Source organism: Muscardinus avellanarius, assembly GCF_963383645.1.
Source record: "Muscardinus avellanarius genome assembly, chromosome: 7".
Taxonomy (NCBI): Eukaryota; Metazoa; Chordata; class Mammalia; order Rodentia; family Gliridae; genus Muscardinus; species Muscardinus avellanarius.
Window position 1 is genome coordinate 7,407,472 of NC_137793.1, and position 19,317 is coordinate 7,426,788.

Below are 19,317 nucleotides of genomic sequence, written 5' to 3' on the forward strand. Positions count from 1 at the left end.
GAACAGCAGGTAATTCCAACGGACTCTTTTAAACCTGTGAGGTTTTTTTGTTTTGTTTTGTTTTGCGGTACTGGGGATGGAACCCAGGGGCATTCAACCTCCGAGCTACACCCCCTGCCCTATTTTTTATTCTTTATTTTGAAACAGAGTCTCACTGAGTTGCAGAGGGCCTCGCTAAGTAGCTGAGGCTGTCCCTGAACTGTGATGCTCTGGTCTTGGCCTCCCAAGTGCTAGGATGACAAGCGTGCCCACCACGCCCAGTTCCCTGTGTTTAAATTTTGCCAAAATTTTGTTTAAACGGGGAAAAAAGGATATTGCCAGGCTTTGCCGTCCCTGTGACGATGTCTCTACGCACACAGGTGTTCACCTTTACCTGGAAAGAGGACATCCGGCCCGGGGACCCTCAGCACACCAAGAAGTTCTGCCTGGACGCCGTCTCCCACACCAGCCCCATCACCCTGTATGACTGCCACAGCATGAAGGGCAACCAGCTGTGGCGGTACCGCAAGGTCAGCGGCGGCCGGGCGCGCGGTTCTTGTAGCGTGTGGAATTGCGCCAGCAGCGGCAGATTTGGGCTTTTGCTTTTAATCTGGAATCTACTGCGACCCCTGTAAATTTGCCATTGCGATCCGTGCTAATGCATTACGACGTGGCGTGTCGGGCGAGACTCGAGGTGATGGTGCCTGTGTGCACCCGGCCTTGTGGGCTCTGTCCCCTTCCCCACACTCTGCTGGTCCCCTCCTCCTTTTCCTAAGGGCTCTTTCTGTTTCTATTTCCTCTCTAGCTTCCACTAATGAGAGAAAACAGATTTTTTTTTTTTTTTTTTTTTGCAGTACTGGGGATGGAACCCAGGGACATTCTACCTCTGACCTACACCCCCAGCCCTGTTTTTTATTCTTTATTTTTGAAACAGAGTCTCACTAAGTTGCAGAGGGCCATACTAAGTAGCTGGAGGCTGTCCCCAAACGGTGAGCCTCCAGGCTCAGCCTCCTAAATGCTGGGATTACAAGTGTGTGCCACCATGCCCGGCAGAAAACAGATTTTTTTTTTTTTTTTTGCAGTACTGGGGGTCGAACCCAGGGGCTTTTCTACCTCTGGGCTATACTCCCAGACCTTTATACTTTATTTGGAAACAGGGTCTCACTAAGTTGCTGAGAGCCTCATTAATTAGCTGAGGATGGCTTCAAACCTGTGCAATCCTCCTGTCTCAGCCTCCCAAGCGCGGGAATTACAAGCGTGCGCCACCACACCTGGCCAGATTTTCTTCTTTTTTTTCTATTTATTTATTTATTTATTTATTTATTTATTTATTTATTTATTTTGGTACTGGGGATTGGGCCCAGGGGCATTCTACCTGCGAGCTACACACTCACACCTATTTTATTTTTAAACAGGCTCTCGCTAAGTTGCTGACGGTCTTGCTACATGGCTGAAGCTGGCCTCGAGCCTGCAGTCCTCCTGTGTCAGCCTCCCAAGTACTGGGCGTGTACCACCATGCCTGGTGAAATCCACATTTGTATGTAAAACTCTCTAAACCTTAGATCCAGGTGTGGTGGTGCACGCTTGTAATCCCAGTACTCGGGAGGCTGAGACGGGGGGGGGGGGGGGGGGGGATCGTGGTTTGAGAACAGCCTCAGCTACTTAGTGAGGTCCTTTGCAACCCAGTGAGACCCTGTTTCAAAGAAAGGAATAAAAATTAGGGCTGGGAGTGTAGTTTAGAGGTAGAATGCCCCTGGGTTCCATCCCCAGAACATATATATATATATATATATATATATATATATATATATATATATATATATATATATATATACACACACACACACACAGCTAAAAATTTTTCTAAAAATAAAACTACACTGTGAGGACCAAAGACTAGAGGGGAGGCAGTGTCGTGGGCCCCAGAGTCTGCAGTGATGACCGTCACTTCCGCCTAAGATGGCGGACGAGGCCAGCTCTGGGGGAGGCTTAGCCAGCCAGCGCGTCCCCGCCGCTGCTGTTACTGCCGTGAGTTCCGTCCCTGGCATTGCCTGGCTCATGACCTCTCTGTTTTGTAGGACAAGACCCTGTACCACCCTGTCAGCGGCAGCTGCGTGGACTGTAGCGAGAGCGACCACCGGATCTTCATGAACACCTGCAACCCCTCCTCTCTCACCCAGCAGTGGCTGTTTGAACACATCAACTCCACGGTCTTGGAAAAATTCAACAGTAAATGAGCCCCTGCGTCCCTGGCAGGCCGAGGGCGGACACTCCCGCGGCCTCTCCCTGGAGGGAGACAACGTCTCTGTGGGCGCCGGGGCGTGAAAGGTGCTGGCCAGGCCGGTCAGGGCAGAGAGGGCCCTGGAAGCTGGCGCCCAGGGTCCGCCTGCTCCTAACGCCGGGAGTGGCAGGGCTGGGTGCTGAGCAGGCCCCAAGGGAGGCCCCGCGAGGAGGCAGAGCCTGCTTCAATCCTGGTACTTTCACCATGTCCAGGAGAGTCCAGGGCAACCCTAGGTGACAAAAATGAGTCCTACAAGTTTATCCAGCTCTTCTACATGGCTGCCTCTACAAAGGGGAATGCTCCTCCCGGGCCCTTCGTTTTTCTGCTTGTGTTGCGGGCCGCTACCGCCCAGCTTCTCTGTTCTGTCTCAGCTCCCGGGTGACTGAGTCCAAGCTCGTACCTGGGACCCTCAGGGTACTCCATACTGAACGCTGGCCAGCTGCCAGGCATGGGGTCAGAGGGATCGCCCGAGACCACCTCTGGCAGCTTCCCCATAGGCTGTCTCCCTCTGCCTCTCTGGGCACTTGAAATGCCCACTTGAATGCTCTCGGGCACAAGGATGGCCCAGCCACCAGCTTTGGGGGCTAGTTCATGAAAAAGGCCAAACAGATGTCCTAGTTAGATGTGCGAGCTGAGTGTCCCTGACTAGGCTTGCCCGTCTCCTCCCCCCCTCTCTCTCTCTCCCTCCCTCCCTCCCTCCCTCTCCCTCTCCCTCTCCCTCTCTCGCTCTTTCTCTCTTTCTTTCTCTCTCTCTCTCTTTCTCTCTCTCTCCCTCTCCCTCTCTCTCTCTCTCTCTCTCTCTCTCTCTCTCTCTCTCTCTCTCTCTCTCTCCCCCTCTCCCTCTCTCAGTTCCTTGCCTTGAGAGGGGATCTTGCTGTGTGGTATTCACCTCCCAGGGGCCTCCAGGATCAATTGCAGACAAGCCGCCCCGTCTCCGACCTCATCGTGGCTCTGTCTCTGACCTCATCGTGGCTCTGCTTCTCGTAGAACTATAGAGTTCCTAAAGAACTCTGTGACTCCATCGCAGGCCAGACTGCTCCACAGGGTTCTGGCATTCCAGCCTCCAGGGTGGGCTTCTAGAACTCTGTGATTATAGCAGGAGCCAGTGTGATGCCATCAAGACGGCTCCAGCTGGGCGAAGGGGCTGGGCCGAGGGAGCGGGTGACCCCGTCCATCAGCTCGGGCCAGAACTGGTACAACGTGGTCTTCAGCAAAGACTGTGGAACCTTCCACCGTCATGAGGACTGTAGTAGAGAGAAGAATGTATGGCCCTCTGTGTCCACCTCTTGTTCTGATTACATATTACACTCCCAGAGGGTCCCTCATCTCCCAGGAAGCATCTCTGTAACAGACCCGCTACAGATGGACAGATGAACATCTCAGTCTGCAACCTACAGCTTCCACCCGCTAGCCAGCCCGGAAAATACTTGAAACCACTACTCCAGTTAGAGTGGTCACTCGTGCCATCGAATGACTGAGGCATGCACTTGGGAACAGGGCTGTGACTCTGCCTTTGAGATGCCGCAGGCCCCGGGACCATGGCTTACTGGGGGAGGGAGGGAGGGATGGGCCTGTTGGAGCGCCAGCTGGGCAGGACCACTTCCTTCTGCTGTGGGCGGGCGGGCGGAGCTTGCTTTCGGATCCCTACTGTCCTTTCTCAGAGGAATGCTCTGTCATTAGAAGTGGCCCCTCGTAGCTGGTTGTGGTGGCGCACGCTTGTAATCCCAGCATTGGGGAGGCTGAGACCCGAGGATCACGGTTCAAGGCCAGCCTCAGCTTAGTGAGGCCCTTTGCAACTCAGTGAGACCCGGTTTCAAACTAAAGAAGAAAAAAATAGCCCTGGGGGTGTGGCTCGGAGGTAGAACGCCCCTGGGTTCCATCCCCAGTACCAAAAAAAAAAAAAAAGTGGCCCCTGCTCTAGAAGAAAGTCAAAAGATGGGGCACCTCCTAAAATCCAAACTGAGGATAAGAGCGTTACCGCTGGAGAGAGTTGAATCAGCCGAAAGGAATGCATCTTTAAAAGTAAAAACTGTGCCTTTTAAAAAGAAAAAAATGCAAATGTACAGCAAATCCCTAAACTTGAACCATTTCCTAGTGCCTTGCTAGACAAACGGAAGGGGGCGCGGTGGGGGAGGGTTTGTTTTTTTTAAGGTGGCAGTTGCGGTTCCGTAGGTTGAGTGTATTTCTTAATGTCTGATTTCAGGCAGAAGATGCTGGGCCTAGAGCAGGACTTGAGGCTGAGAGGCCGCCGGGGGCAGAGGCCAGAGTTAAACAGGACACTCCAAGTTAAAGGGCGGCTCAGCAACTCCTTTAGTCCCTGGCCGTCAAGGGCCTCAGCGGCCTCCACGAGAAGGCTTTGATTTGCCTCTTTGGGCCCCGTTTGGAGCCACAACACAGCCAGCCCCTCAGGACAAAGGCGTACGGAGCTGGCTAGATTTCCAAATGGCCCGTTTCCAAGTAAGACCCGGACTCCTGTGGACTGCAGGAGCAGCTGCAAGCCGCCCCTGCCCTTGGTTCCCCATCCTGGTCCCATGCACAGCCTAGAAGGGTGCTCAGAGCTCTGGCCTTTGTGGTTGCTGAGCCCTGGCCAGTAGGTCCTGAGACCTGATAAAGTGTGTACTGGATAAAGGAAGGGCAAGAGGTTACGCTTTTGATTCTGTTAGCGCAGGTACCAGGTCCTCATTGGTTTGACCTCGGTTTTTGGAAAACACCTGTCCCAGGGATTCAGGCTTCTGCTCACATCCCAGCCGATACTCAGTAAAACTTAGCCAGGAGCCTGTGGCAGCCAGGGACCAGGTGAGAATTCCTTTTCCCCTAAAGTTTCTGTTCGGAAGACTAAGTCATAAAACAGGATGTGGCTAAAAAGATGGTGTAAACCCCCCCACCCCCCGCCTGCCCCAGCAGCCTTTCTAAAGGGGGGGGGGGGGCTCCAGGAGCATTCTGAACTGCAAAGAGTATCTTTGCTGCCATACAGAGCCTTCGGAGCAGCTAAGTTTGCAGGCACGCACGTGAAAAGTGGCTCCATCTCGTGCCTCCGATGGGAGCTTTCGACTTGAAAACCAGTCCAGAAACTGTCCATTCTCCCTTTTAGGAAGAAATAGCTCAGAGGCAGAGGGGGCTGTCTCTGCAGAAGAGGTCAGATGGGGAGGTGTGACATCACGGCTGGGGGCGAAAGCAGTTTTATTGAAGATGCACCATATAGAACTCCAAATTCCTTTTACTTTTCAAACCTCCTACCTGTTGGATTTTTTTTTCCACCCTAAGAAACAGGTGTTATCCTGGAAGATGGCTCCATCTTTTCTTTCTGGGCGTCTCCATTTTTCGAGTATCTGGAGTCTCGAGAGAATTGCAAAGCACTTTGCTATAATAACCAAGAGACCAGGACGCCCCGCTTCGGTGGCCCCTTGGTTGTACAGGCGGAGCGATCCATTATAATTCCCGGAAGGCCATGCACTTTGGATGTGTTTTGACGATTTGAAAGCGTACAAGAGGGACACGGCGTGCATTTCTGTCCTGGATTCTTCCTTGCTTTCTGTTGATGTTTTTTTTAAAAAAAGACCCCAAGGCCTGTTTTAGTTCAGACTTGACCTTGGACGCAGGCCCTCTGCTGCCTCTTCCGGGAATGTGGGACCTTGTGCTAAGTAGCAGAGTCACGAGCATCTGTTCCCCAAGTGACCTCTGCTGTGACAGCCCACAGGGTCAGGGTCCTGCTCTGCTATGGGTCGAGACACGAGGGCCACAAGGGGCTTGCGGGCAGGGGGTATTGGGGAAGTCGGACCAGGATTGCATGGAGAAAGCTCATGGCCACCTCATGGCCACCTGCTGGGAAAGGTGAGCCTTCGTGAAGAAGCGACTTACCACGTGTGGCTGTGACTGTGACGGTTGTCGAATAAACCTCCAGACTTTCTCTAACGCGGTCTCTGGTGTATTCCCCGTCTCGCGCCGCCTCCCATCCACAGCGAACGTGTCTGACCAGGAGCTCTGCTGAGTACTGAGAAAAATCCAGTTATTCTAGAGGGAAAGGCAGACCTCAAGCAACGGGATGATTTCAGGTGCAGACACGGATATGAAGGGTATAAAACAGGGATAGTCAAGGCTGGGGTCGGGGTTCAACATTAGCTAGACCGGTTAGGGCCTGCAGCTCGGGGAGCTGAAAGATGAGGGATGCTGTCATCAGGGGGCCACCAGAGGGCGCTGTGGGCCGTGGCTGGTGAAGGCGGACTACGGAAAGGGGACCCTGGCCCAAGGCGGGTTTGAGACCTAGATCCTGAGGGTATTAAAAAGTCCTCAAAAGCCAGGTGTGGTGGCCTGTGATTGTAAACCCAGCATTTGGGATTTGACAGGATGATCTCAGGTTCCCAGCCAGCCTCAGCTACTTAGTGAGGCCCTCTGCAACTTAGGGAGACCTTGTTTCAAAAAAAAGGATGAAAAATAGGACTGGGGGTATAGCTCAGAGGTAGAATGCCCCCAGGTTCAACCCCCAGTACCACAAAGAAACAAAAAGTCCTCAGAGTCAGCATGGCAGCGCACACCTGTAATGCCAGGACTCGGGAGGCTGAGGCAGGAGGATTGCAGGTTTAAGACCAGCCTTAGCAACTTGGCGAGGCCCTGTTTCAATATAAAAACAAAAAGCTGGTGGTGTATCTCAGAGGTAGAACGCCCCTGGGCTCAATCCCCAGTACCAAGGGGGTGAGGGGGAGAAAACAGAAGCCCAGATAAGTCCCTGACCCAGCGTGACATAGTGACTGCTGAGTGACAGCAGCTTTTTGGCATCCCCACTCCTGCGTGGTCCTTAGTTCCACCTCGTGGCTTTGCAGAGACGCTAAGGAGATGCCCCTTTTACAGCCCTTTGTATCACTGTCCCCCAGACTCTCATCACAAAAATTTGTGAACTCGATCAGGCAAAAATATCAGCTATACATTGAGGAAAAATGTAACACGTGCCTAGTATATGCCCAAAACTCTGCTAGAAATTCAAAGTAGCGCCAGGAGAAGCTGAAGCAGACAAACGCTGTGTTCTCGTAAAGCTTACAGTCTAGGAGGAGAAGCAGACATTAATTAAATGACCGGTGCGATGAGCGTATAGTGAGGACTGGGGCGAGCTGGACCGTGGAGGCGCGCCTGGTGTGGGAGAGAGTGCAGGGAGAACTCGGCCTTCGCCAAGGCCACGGGCCTGGAGTCAGGCCCTGGTGTGAATGCGCCCTCACGGGCGCCAGCAGAGTTGGCGGGAGGGCCTGCTTAAGGAGTGTGCTGGAGGCACAGGAACAGCAAGCGGTGGTAAAGGAGGCACCGAAATGGGCAGAGGGGCCTCCCAGCTGAGGCTGCCCCTGGAGGTAGAAAACCACAGCTAAGCACGCCAGCCCCAAGCAGGGTGGGAAGACAGACGCAGTCTCTCTTCTGACTCCTGCTGGCTGGAGCCAGCAGTACAAGTGAAGAAATAAAAAGGGCCAGTTGAGAACTATATGGGCAGGCAGGCGTGGCAGTGCATGCCTGTAATCCCAGTACTTGGGAGGCTGAGACAGGGGAATCGTGGGTTCGAGGCCAGCTTCGGCCACTTAGCAAGACCCTCGGTAACTTAGAGAGAGTCTGTTTCAGAATAAAAATAGAAAGGGCTGGGGATGCTCAGAAGTGGAACGTCCCTAGGTTTATTCCTCAATACCAAAAGGAGGAGGAGAAAGAAGATTGTTTACATTGATAACCTCATTGTCGCCGGGCAACATGGTGGCGCACGCTTGTAGTCCCAGCATTTGGGAGGCTGAGACAGGAGGATCGCAGTTCATAGCCAGCCTCAGCTACTTAGTGAGGCCCTTTGCAATTCAGTGAGACCCTGTTTCAAAATAAAGAATAAAAAATAGGGCAAGGGGTATAGCTCGGAGGTAGAATGCCCCTGGGTTCCATCCCCAGTACTTCAAAAAAATAAAAAATAAAAAGCAAGCACCACCATGCCCGGCAAGGACTGGGGCATTAAAATCAACAAATATGCATTTTAACACAGAAATCCGACCAGTGCCGGCTCTCAGGCTCTGTGCCCACAGCCGGGGACCCTAGCTCGGCACTAGACCTTGGGAATCCAGAGATTAAGGAATGGTCCATGACCTCTCTGGCCTAGCAATGAGAAGAGACAAGAGAAAAGAGATACCACCGTGTGTCAGTCAGGATGCACATATGTAATCCCAGTACATGGGAGGCTGAGGCAGGAGGATCACAAGTTTGAGGCTAACGCACAGTAATTCAGCCAGACTGTATCAAAAAATATCTTTTTTTCAGTACTGGGGATGGAACCCAGGAGCATTCTACCTCCAAACTACACCCCCAGCCCTATTTTTATTTATTTATTTATTTATTTATTTATTTATTTATTTATTTTTATGGTACTGGGGTTCCTGGAAGCCCTTCTACCTCTGGGCTACACTCCCAGACCTATTTTATATTTTTTGAAACAGGGTCTCTTAAGCTAGCACAGCTGGCTTTGAACCTGCGCGATCCTCCTGTCTCCGCCTCCCAAGCGTGGGGATTACAAGCGTGCGCCACCACGCCCAGCTAATTTTTATTCTTTATTTGGAAACAGGGTCTCACTAAGTTGCAGAGGGCCTCACTAAGTAGCTGAGGCTGTCCACGAACTGCGATCCTCCTGTCTCAGCCTCCCAAATGCTGGGATTACAAGCGTGCGCCACCACATGTGGCTGTATCTAAATTTAAAATCAAACAAAGGTCTTGGGATGTAGCTCAGATCTTGGGATGTAGAATGCCTCTAGGTTCAGTCCCCAGTACCACAGAATAAAAATAAACAAATAGAGAAGGATGTAACTGCCTGTACCTGGCTGGCAACTAATGGTGGTGACTTCAGTCTAAATCCTTAGAATAAAGCCCAGGCCCCTCAGCTTGGCCCAAGAGGCCCAGTGGCCCCGGATCTCCACCACACTTCCTCACCGACAGGCCCCCGCTGTCCCCTCTGCTTGGGATGCTCTCCCTCCAGCTCTGGAATTCTTCCAGCCTTTGGTCTCAGTCCATCACCCCATCCCCAGCAGGCTTGCCACCCGCTCTGTTGAGAGCAGACCCCGCACTCACACACCAGCCCCCACCGTTCTCAGCCCCTCTGGCGGCGCTTAACCAGAAGCACGGTTGACTCGCCTTAATTGTGGAAATTAGAGCCTGTACATCACCATGAACACTGAGTTAGCGAATACGGAATCCCCGCTCCCACGGGAAGAACAAGGTTGGGTTCCTGTGAGCCTCGGCTCACAAGGGTTTCATCACGGGACCAATCCACAAACCTGGTTCTCCTTTTTTCTGCCTAGAAACACTTTGTTTGATCTTTATCATTGACTCATTAACATTGAACTTGTGGCCCACAACAAGATAGCCTTAGCCTCAGGGAATCTAGTCTGAAACATGTATTTTTCTTTGGCAGGAAGGCTCAGCCAGCCTTCTCAAGCTAGGCTTGGGAGTCGTTTCCACCAAAGTCACCAACAAAAGTTGGGAAAAGGTGACACTCTATTGGCCACTGAAACCGAACGTGGTGGCATACTCTAATCCAGCACTTCGGCAACTGAGCCAGGAGGACCACAAGTGCGCAGCCAACCTCAGCAATTTAGAGGGCGCTCAGCAAATTAGTCAGGTCCTGTTCCGAAATAAAATAAGGTTGAGGGTATAACTCAGAGGTAGAATGCTCCTGGTTTCAACCCCCAGTATCACAAAAAAATAAAATAAAACTGACTACTGAAAGGACACTTGTTACAATACAGGAGTTCAACCCAGGTGGTTCTCCTCTTATTCTGCCTCGGCTGGGACTGTGTGTTTCTTCCTATGGGCTGGTAAAACAACCTACATAACCTGGGGGGGTCTTAAAAGCAATAGGAACCTATTGTCCACAGTTCTGGAGGCAGGGGACTCTGAGATGGAGGCACCAGCAGTTTCAGTGTCTGATGAGGGCCCACTTCCTGGTTCCGATGCCGCCATCTTGTTATGGCATCCTGGGTGGTGGAAAGGAGGAGGGAGCCCTCCAGGGTCACTCACAGGTCCCAAATCTCATCTGTGAGGAATGACCACCTCCCAAGACCCCACCTCCTAACGCCCTGACATTGGGAATGAGGGGTTCAACGCATGAGTGGGGGAGGAAGGGCACAGACTTCCGCTCCCACAGGGGCAGAACGCAGGAAGGATGTATGATTATTTCCTGCATTTGTTTGTTCTCTTGCGTTCGGTCTTTCTCCTCTGCACGACTCCAGGAGGGGAGGGCCATGTCTGTATCGCCTGCCATTTGTTACGTTGAAATTGAGTCAGGGGGTCACAAAGGATGTAAACACCAGCCAAGTTATTAAAGGCCTCTTTAATCAAAACCTGGCACCCTCGGGTGAGATCTGCCGACTGTGGGGGAAGGAACCGATGACAGAGCTACATGGCCAGCAGAGTCACGGTAGGTCGGCAGAGTCACGCGGTCAGAGAGGAAGTACAAATATTTATGGGGGGGGGGTCTTGGGGTGGAGCTAGCAGCGTGAGAATGCCGATTCTCTGGCAATGTTTGGAATCTCACGGCACCTGGAGGCTGTCTCACGATGTCTGGAGTCTCGTGACACCTGGAGTCTCCGGACATCTCCACTTCTGGCTCCCGGGGTTCTGCCTCCTGTCCCCACTGCAGGGTCCCATGGGGGAAGGGAGGGACCCGACCTATCACCATTGTCTACTGGGCCCTTAGCAGAACTGATGGGGACCTCTGAAATTGTTGCCGACTGTAACGTTGAAATTGAGCTGGGGAGTCACGAAGGAGGCAAACACCAACCAGGTTATTAAAAGCGGCAAAATCAGCCTAATCAACCAGCACCTTCCGGCAAGGTCTGCCAGCCATGAGGGAAGGGACCAATGATGGAGCAGCAGAGCCACGCGGTCAGTAGAGTCACGGTCGGTCAGCATAGCCACGTGGTGGAGCAGAAGTACCGATGTTAAAAGCGGGGGCTGGGGATGGGGCTAGCAGTGTGGGAATGCCGATTCTCTCGTGACATCCAGAATCTCTGATGCCTGGAGTCTGTCTCACAATGTTTGGAGTCTTGAGACACCTGGAGTCTTGTGGCATCTCTGCTCTGGCCTCTGGGGTTCCGCCTCCTGTCCCCGCTGCAAGGTCCCGGGGGGAAGGGAGGGACCTGACTAGCACCGATGAACCAAACAAACTAAAATGAAACCAGAATTTAGCTTCTTGGAGTTAATTAACAATCCTATTATCTACATCACTGTTACTTATTATTTTGTGTGTAGGGGGGTGCGGTGCCATGGATTGAGCCCAGGGGAGTTCTACCTCCAAAGATATACTCCCAGCCCTATTTTTGTTTTGTTTTGCTTTTTGAAAAGGGGCCTTGCTAGGTTGCTAAGGCTGTCCTTGATCCTGTGATCCTCCTGTCTCAGCCTCCCAAGTATTTGGATTACAGGTGTGCATGCCAGGCTGGCTCATTATTATTTATTAATGATGGTCAAAATAAAACAGCTTTTGTCAGGCGTGGTGGCACACGCTTGTAATCCCCACGCTTGGGAGGAGGAGACAGGAGGATCGCGCAGGTTCGAAGCCAGCCTCACTGGCTTAAGAGACCCTGTTTCCAAATAAAAATATAAAAAATAGGTGTCTGGGAGTGTAGCCCGGAGGTAGAAGGGTTTCCAGGAACCCCAGTACCACCAAAAAATAAAAATAAAAATAAAACAGCTTTCCAAGGGCTCACTTTACCTGACCACATTCTCAGGAGACTGATGTAGGGGGCTAGGAATGTATCTCAGTGGTAGAGCATTTTCCCAGCATGTGCTAAGCCCTGGCTTCCATCCCCAGCAACACACACGAGTCTGATCTATAAACCAAAAATTTTCTTAAATTTTTTCCCTAGGGATTAGAAGTGTCCAGTGACCTTAATAATCATGTGCATTTTCTTATTGTGCACATGGTTATTATTTCACTGAAATTATTTCGTAGAAAAAGTTTGCTTCTTGATGATACGACATTAAAAAAAAAAAAAAAACTGGGGAGCTGAGCATGGTGGCATACTCCTGTAATCCCAGTAGTTGGGAGGCTGAGATAAGAGCATCCACCGGTTCAAGGCCAGCCTCAGCAACATAGTGAGAACCTCAACAACTTGGTGTGACCCTATTTCAAAATAAAAAGGGATGGGGTGTTGCTCAGAGGATGCCCCTGGGTTCAATATGAAAAGAAGGAGGGAGGGGGAGGGTGGTTAAAAGGAGACTGGATTTGATCAGCATACTGTATACATGTAGAGAAGCATGTATGTATAAGTATGCATAGATATATCATACCCAAACCATTAACAGGTACAATTAATATATGTTACTCAAAAAATTTTAATGTTGCCGGGCGCGGTGGCGCACGCTTGTAATCCCGGCGCTTGGGAAGTGGAGACAGGAGGACCGTGCAGCCTCGCTGGCTTAAGAGACCCTGTTTCCAAATAAAATATAAAATAGGTCTGGGACTGTAGCCCAGAGGTAGAAGGGTTCCATCTCCAGTACCACACAAAAAAACATTTTTAATGTTTTAACCGGGCATGGAGGTACACACTTGTAATCCCGGTGCTTGGGAGGCTGAGACAGGCGGATCGCACAGGTTCGAAGCCAGCCTCAGCTACTGAGTGAGGCTCTCAGCAGCTTAGTGAGAACCTCTTTCCAAATAAAGTATAAAATAGGTCTGGAAGTATAGCCCAGAGGTAGAAAAGCGCCTGGGTTCCATCCCCGGTACCACCAAAAAAAATTTTTTTTAATGTTTTTAAAGAAAAGAAATGAGAATTGATGAGGGCTAAGAAATCATGCACCTTCCCCGTGACACAGAATACCCAGTTCCTAACTGCATGCACAACTCAATTCTGAAAACACAGGTAATGTCCAAAGCACAAATGTCTAACGACAAATTCCTTCTGTAAAGAAAGGTACATCGGTACCCAAGAGTAAAAAGCAATCTCACGTTTCTAATTACACCTGCATTTTATTTTATTTTATTTTATTTATGTATTTAGTTTGGTGGTACTGGGGGTGGAACCCAGAGGCTTTCTACCTCCGGGCTATACTCCCAGACCTATTTTTTATATTTTATTTGGAAACAGGGTCTCACTAAGTTGCTGAGAGCCTCACTAAGTAGCTGAGGTTGGCTTCCAACCTGTGCGATCCTCCTGTCTCAGCCTCCCAAGTGCTGGGATTACAAGCGTGCGCCACCACGCCTGGCTTACACCTGCATTTCAGACACAATTGTCGACGATTATTTGCTGCTCTTCCTGATGTAGCTTTGATTTGATAATTTTCCTTGACAAATCAAGGAACCAGCAACAGGTTAAAGAACATCCTGCGGAAGCTAAAAGGTTCATTTCTTTCAACAAATGATATCCTTTGTCTTTCTATCAAAAGAATGAATGGAGCTGGGTGTGGCGGCACACACTTGTAACCCCAGTACTTAGGAGGCTGAGACAGGAGGATCGCAGTTCACAGACAGCCTCAGCTACTTAGTGAGGCCCTCCACAACTTAGTGAGACCCTGTATCAAAATAAAGAATAAGAAATAGGGCTGGGGGTGTAGCTTGGAGATAGATGGCCCTGGGTTCCATCCCCAGTATCGCAAAAGAAAAAGAGAATGGATGAGACACATACCTCATTAAATAACTTAATTGAGATATAATTCACAGCCTACATAATTCACCCAATGAAAATGCACAATTTAACCTGTTTAGTATATTCACAAGGGTGTGCTGCCATCACCACCTAATCCCAGAATTTTCTGTCCTTCCCTCAAAAAAGAAGAAACTCTGTAGCCATAATAGTCACTCCCCTCTCCAACCCTCCTGTTCCTTCAGCTCCTGCCAACTACTCATCTACTCCCCGGCTCTGTGGATTTACCTTTTCTGGACATTTTATACAAGTGGAATCATACAACATGTGGTCTTTCGTGGCCAGCTGCTTTCACTTAGCATAACACCTTCAAGGTTTATCCATGTTGCACCACACGCCAGCACTCCATTCCTTTTTATTCCTGACTAATATTCCACGGTCTGCATATGCCACATTTTGACTATCTCTAAGTTGGTGGAATCTGGGCTGTCTCCACCTTTCGGCTATCAGGAATAATGCCACTAGCGACATCCATGTAAAAGGGTCTGCATGGAGGTACGGCTTCGTTTCTCTTGGGTGGATAACGGAAAGTAGAATTTCTGGGCGACGGAGTAGTGGTTAACATTTTGAGGACCAGTACACTGTGTCCCAATGTGACTTGACCTTGTGCATTTCTTCCTGCGATGTACGTGGACTTCCGCTTCTCCCTCGCCCATTCTGTCGTATCTGCTCTAGCCAAGCTACATCTAATTGTGCTTTTGATTTGCTCTGACCGGATGATTAGTGACGTTGACTATGTCCTCATAGGTTTATTTGCCATTTTTTAATCTTCAGTGGAGAAATGTTTATTTGAACCCTTTGCTCACCTTTTAACTGATTTCTTCTTCGTTACTGAATTTGAAGAATTTGTGTGTGTGTGTAGTACTGGGAATGGAACCTAGGGTCATCCTACCTCCGAGCTGCACCCCCTGCCCTATGTTTTATTCTTTATTTGGAAACCGGATCTCACTGAGTTGCAGAGGGCCTCGCTAAGTAGCTGAGGCTGTCCATGAACCGTGATCCTCCTGTCTCAGCCTCCCGAATGCTGGGATTACAAGCGTGGGACATCATGCCTGGCTTCCTGAAGAACTCTCTATATACTAAGATTTTATATACCTAACTTAGAACTGTTTGACCTAAGACTTTTCTACTTTACAGTGGTTTGGAAGTGATACACTCAATAAAAGTCACACTTTGAATTTTTTTTTTCTTTGGCAGTACTGGGAATAAAACCCAGGGGCATTTTTATTCTTTATTTTGAAACCGGGTCTCACTGAGTTGCGGAGGGCCTCGCTAAGTAGCTGAGGCTGGCCGCGAACCTGCGATCCTCCTGTCCCAGCCTCCCAAGTACTGGGATTACAAGTGTGCGCCACCACGCCTGCACATTTTGAATTTTGCCCTTTCCCTGCTAATGCGCGGTCCATACCCCCTCCCCCCGAGGGGCAGCGGCAGTAGACCACGGTGCCCTCAGACACCCAGTCACAAGGGTCAACAGCCAATATCTGATAGTGCACCGGTGTGCTGAGCTAGGCTGTTCAGTATGTTAGGAGTTGTTAAATGCATTCTCAACTTACAGTATTTCCAACTCATGCTGGGTTTAACCTGCATGTATCCCCACCTTAAGTTGAGGAGTGTCCCTAGTTCTGAATACGAGACCCTTTATCAGACAGATCGGACAGATCAGATAGCCTGAAAAGCACACACTTCTTACCTACTATTGGCACTTTCGCTTTTCCGATTCCACAACTTTATGAGGATAAGATGCAATAAAATCGTCAAGAGGTTTCCGGATCATCATCACGCTCGTAGCCCGGGAGGCCCCCTTGGTGGAAAGTGGCCGGTCGGCTGGTACGTACCACCACGTCTAACACCAACCGCCATGTCTCCTCTGACACACAGGACTCTGGGCTGAGGGTAGAACGGAAGCCTGGTGCCGCTAACAACCAATGTATGAAATGCACTAGTGCTAACGAGTGCTTGGCGCCATCACATGTGACCTCCTGATGGTCCTGGTAGAGAAGTACCGCCGTCTCCCAGATGAAGAAAGTGAGGCCCACCGCATTTAAATGAGCTGCCACTGCCAGTCAGTTTTCACCTGAGGCTGTGCTGGTGACCCCAGGTTAGAAAAAGCAGACTTTACGCCAGGCGTGGTGGCGCACGCTTGTGATCCCCGCGCTTGGGAGGCTGAGACAGGAGGATCGCACGGGTTCAAAGCCAGCCTTGGCTACTGAGTGAGGCTCTCGGCAACTTAGTGAGACCCTGTTTCCAAATAAAATAGAAAAAGGTCTGGGAGTATAGCCCGGAGGTAGAAAGCCTCTAAGTTCTACCCCTAGTACCACCAAAAAAAATAAAAATAAATTAAATTAAATTAAAAATGAAACAGAAACGGCAGGCTTTGCAGCCTGGAGACATGAAACAAAAGTTAACCAGCACACATCTGCAGAATGTAGGAGACGGGAAATTCCCAAGAAGTGTGGTAGAGAAGTTTGGTTGTCCTCAGATACACATTCCACATGCCACCCCTCTCCCCAGGTAACCCGACCTTCCATTTTTACTTGAGCACAGAACCATCAGAAATAAAGACTACGTTCCCCAGCCTCCCTTGCCATTGGGTACAGAGAGTCATAAATGAGAGGCCCTCCCATTACGGTGGGAAGTGTCCTTAAAGAGGCCGGTGGAGCCGGGCATGGCTGTGCACACCTATAATCCCAATACATAGGAGGCTGAGATAGGAGGATCACAAGTTCAAGACCAGTCTCAAAATATAGCGAGACTCTCAACAACCTAGCGAGACTCTGTTTCAAAACAAAAAATAAAAAGGACTGAGGTACAGCTTGGAGGTAGAATGCCACTGGGTTCAATCCTCAGGAGCAGAGGTGAGCCTTCCCTCCTTCCTTCTGGCTAGAACGCCCAGTAGATAGGATTCTAGAGCCATCTTGGTTAAGGTGGTAAGTGTGGGGGTGGAAGCCCCGCACCACAGAGCGACACACAGGACCCTGGTCTCTGTCTACTGAGGAAAATGATCTGACCACTCTGGCATTCTTATCAAGCCTGATCATAGCTAATTTTTCAGAGACACATTTATTTAGGAAAGTAGATATACATTTAAGGGAGAATGTGGACTGTCTTGAGACAGAAAGAGAGAGACAGACAGACAGACAGACACCTTTGGGGGTAAAAGAAGAAATACACATATAAGGGTAATGTCTAGAGGGAGAGGCAGCCACTCACAGCTAACTTGGCCAATAATAATAACGAATGTGGTTGGGCACGGTGGTTCTCACTTGTAATCCTAGTACTTGGGAGGCTCAGACAGAAGGACTGCAGGATCCCAGCCAGCCTCAGATACTTAGGCCCTCCACAACTGTTTCAAAAACAAAGAATGAAGAATAAAAAATAGGGCTGGGGTTGTAGCTCGGAGGTAGAATGCCTCTGGGTTCCATCCCCAGTAAAAATAGTAGTAGTAGTAGTAGTAGTAGTAGTAGTAGTAGTAGTAGTAACAATTAAGTATATTAAGCACGCCCATGTGTAAGGCAGTTATAATGTACACCTCTTAACCCTGATAACCTTCACAGCAATCCTAAGAGGTTACTCCCCTCCTGTTTGACAGAGAGGAAGCTGAGGTGCACTAAGGCTGGTGGCCAGGGTGCCCAGGTGGCTATGGGGCAGAGCCGGGATTCCGCTCCAGGCTGACCAGACCGCAGCGCCCTCCTGCCCCGTGACACCGGAGGTCTCCATCCACCAACAAATATCGGCCAACGCGCCAGGGCACTGGAAACAATGGTGAGCTTCTTCCACAGTTCCTGCCCTTACAGAGCTTCCTCAGAAAAAGCAACAAACCCATGAGCACCTCGCAGAATCCACAGACAAGCTCAACCAGCAGGCCCCAGTGAGCACAGGAGGCAGGGCCCAGCCCACTCCTCCGCTCCCAGCATGCACTCTGTTCCAGCGGCCAGGGACAGCTCCAGTGGGAGGCCTAACCTAGCATCCACCTGCTACACCCGGGGCGTGCATGCCTGCGGGCTCAACACCTGGCTCTAGGTGCCCACCTGTGCTCAGAGAAGGGCAGTCAGGGGAAAGCACTGGGCGTCACCTGTCACATCCCCCTAAAATGGGGAAAGAGGAAGGGAGGGGAGAGCTTTCCAGGACTGTGACACCTGGCAGAGGTCTCCAACCCTCAGTCTCTCTTTCCCCCCACACCCCTTTCTTTCTTTCTTTTCTTTCTTTCTTTCTTTCTTCCTTTCTTTTCAGTACTGGGGATGAAACCCAGGGGCATTCTCCTTCCGAGCTATGCACCCAGACCTATTTTTATTCTTTGTTTTGGAACAGTGTCTCACTGAGTTGCAAAGGGCTTCACTAAGTAGCTGAGGCTGTTTGCAAACCGTGATCCTCCTATCTCAGCCTCCCAAATGCTGGGATGACAGGCGTGCACCACCATGCCTGGCTCCAATCCTCATTCTTTAAGGCTTGTGAGGGGGATGCTTCTATACTGCAGCCTGATTGGATGGAAGAAGTGATGGGGCGGGAGATGAAAGGTAGATAGGAATTAAAGAAGGTCAGAGTCTGGTCAAGAGACCTTGGAAAACCTTAAAACATTTGAGCGTAATTCCATTTCTGACACCCTGCTAAAGCAATAATGCTGAATATGCAAAAAAAATTCAAGATATTTAAACAGAACACACAGAAAAACATATCTATTAAAGGTAAATGTAAGTACACTAGGGTAGTACTAATAACAGCTAACATTTATTAACCATTGGTGATGGCCCAAGCACTGTGTTAAGTGTTTATCTGTCAATATCCTTTCTATCATATTTAAGAAGGGAAATGGGCGTGGTGGTACACACCTATGATCCCAGGACTTGGGAGACTGAGACAGGAGGATCAGAGGTTCAAGACCAGCCTCAGCAACTTGGTGAGACCCTGTTTCAGAATTTTTGAAAATGGGGCTCAAGGTGTAGCTCAGAGGTAGAATGCCTCTGGGTCTAATTTCCAGAAGAGGAGGAGGAGGAGGAGGAGGAGGAGGAGGAGGAGGAGGAGGAGGAGGAGGAATAAATTGCTAATGTATCACAGCAAGTAACTAGTGGAACCCACATTTGAAACTGCAAAGCCAATTCTGTCCAGCACTGTAATGCACCATCTACTGTACTTGGAGGGTTTCCATGCCATTAAAAATGGCAACTGTTGGGTGTGGGGTATAATTCAGTGGTAGAGCACTCGCCTAACATACACGGGCCCTAGGCTCCATCTCCAGCACCACAAAAAAAAGGAAAATAAAATAAAACTCAACAGCAAGCATGCAACTGAGTATCATGGGGAAAGGTTGTTATGAGCAGTCTTTAAGGGTAGGCTGCAAAATTGTACACAAAGGAGAGCTCAAAGCCAAGGCCCTCACGGTCACACACTTGTAAAGTGCACCGAGGCTGGAGGTCTCAGTGC

At 50.0% G+C, this 19,317-nt stretch overlaps 1 protein-coding gene across 1 annotated transcript in view; it reads left to right on the top strand.

Moving 5' to 3' along the window:
• Window positions 1-2,216, top strand: part of GALNT10 (polypeptide N-acetylgalactosaminyltransferase 10) — a gene marked incomplete at both ends in the record, with an annotated part of 230,129 nt that extends 227,913 nt beyond the window's left edge. The window contains 2 exons of the mRNA XM_080698619.1: window positions 360-509; window positions 2,058-2,216. Of these exons, the coding sequence (XP_080554745.1) occupies window positions 360-509; window positions 2,058-2,216 (309 nt within the window). The remainder of the gene's footprint in view (window positions 1-359; window positions 510-2,057) is intronic.
• Between the last annotated feature and the right edge of the window lie 17,101 nt (window positions 2,217-19,317).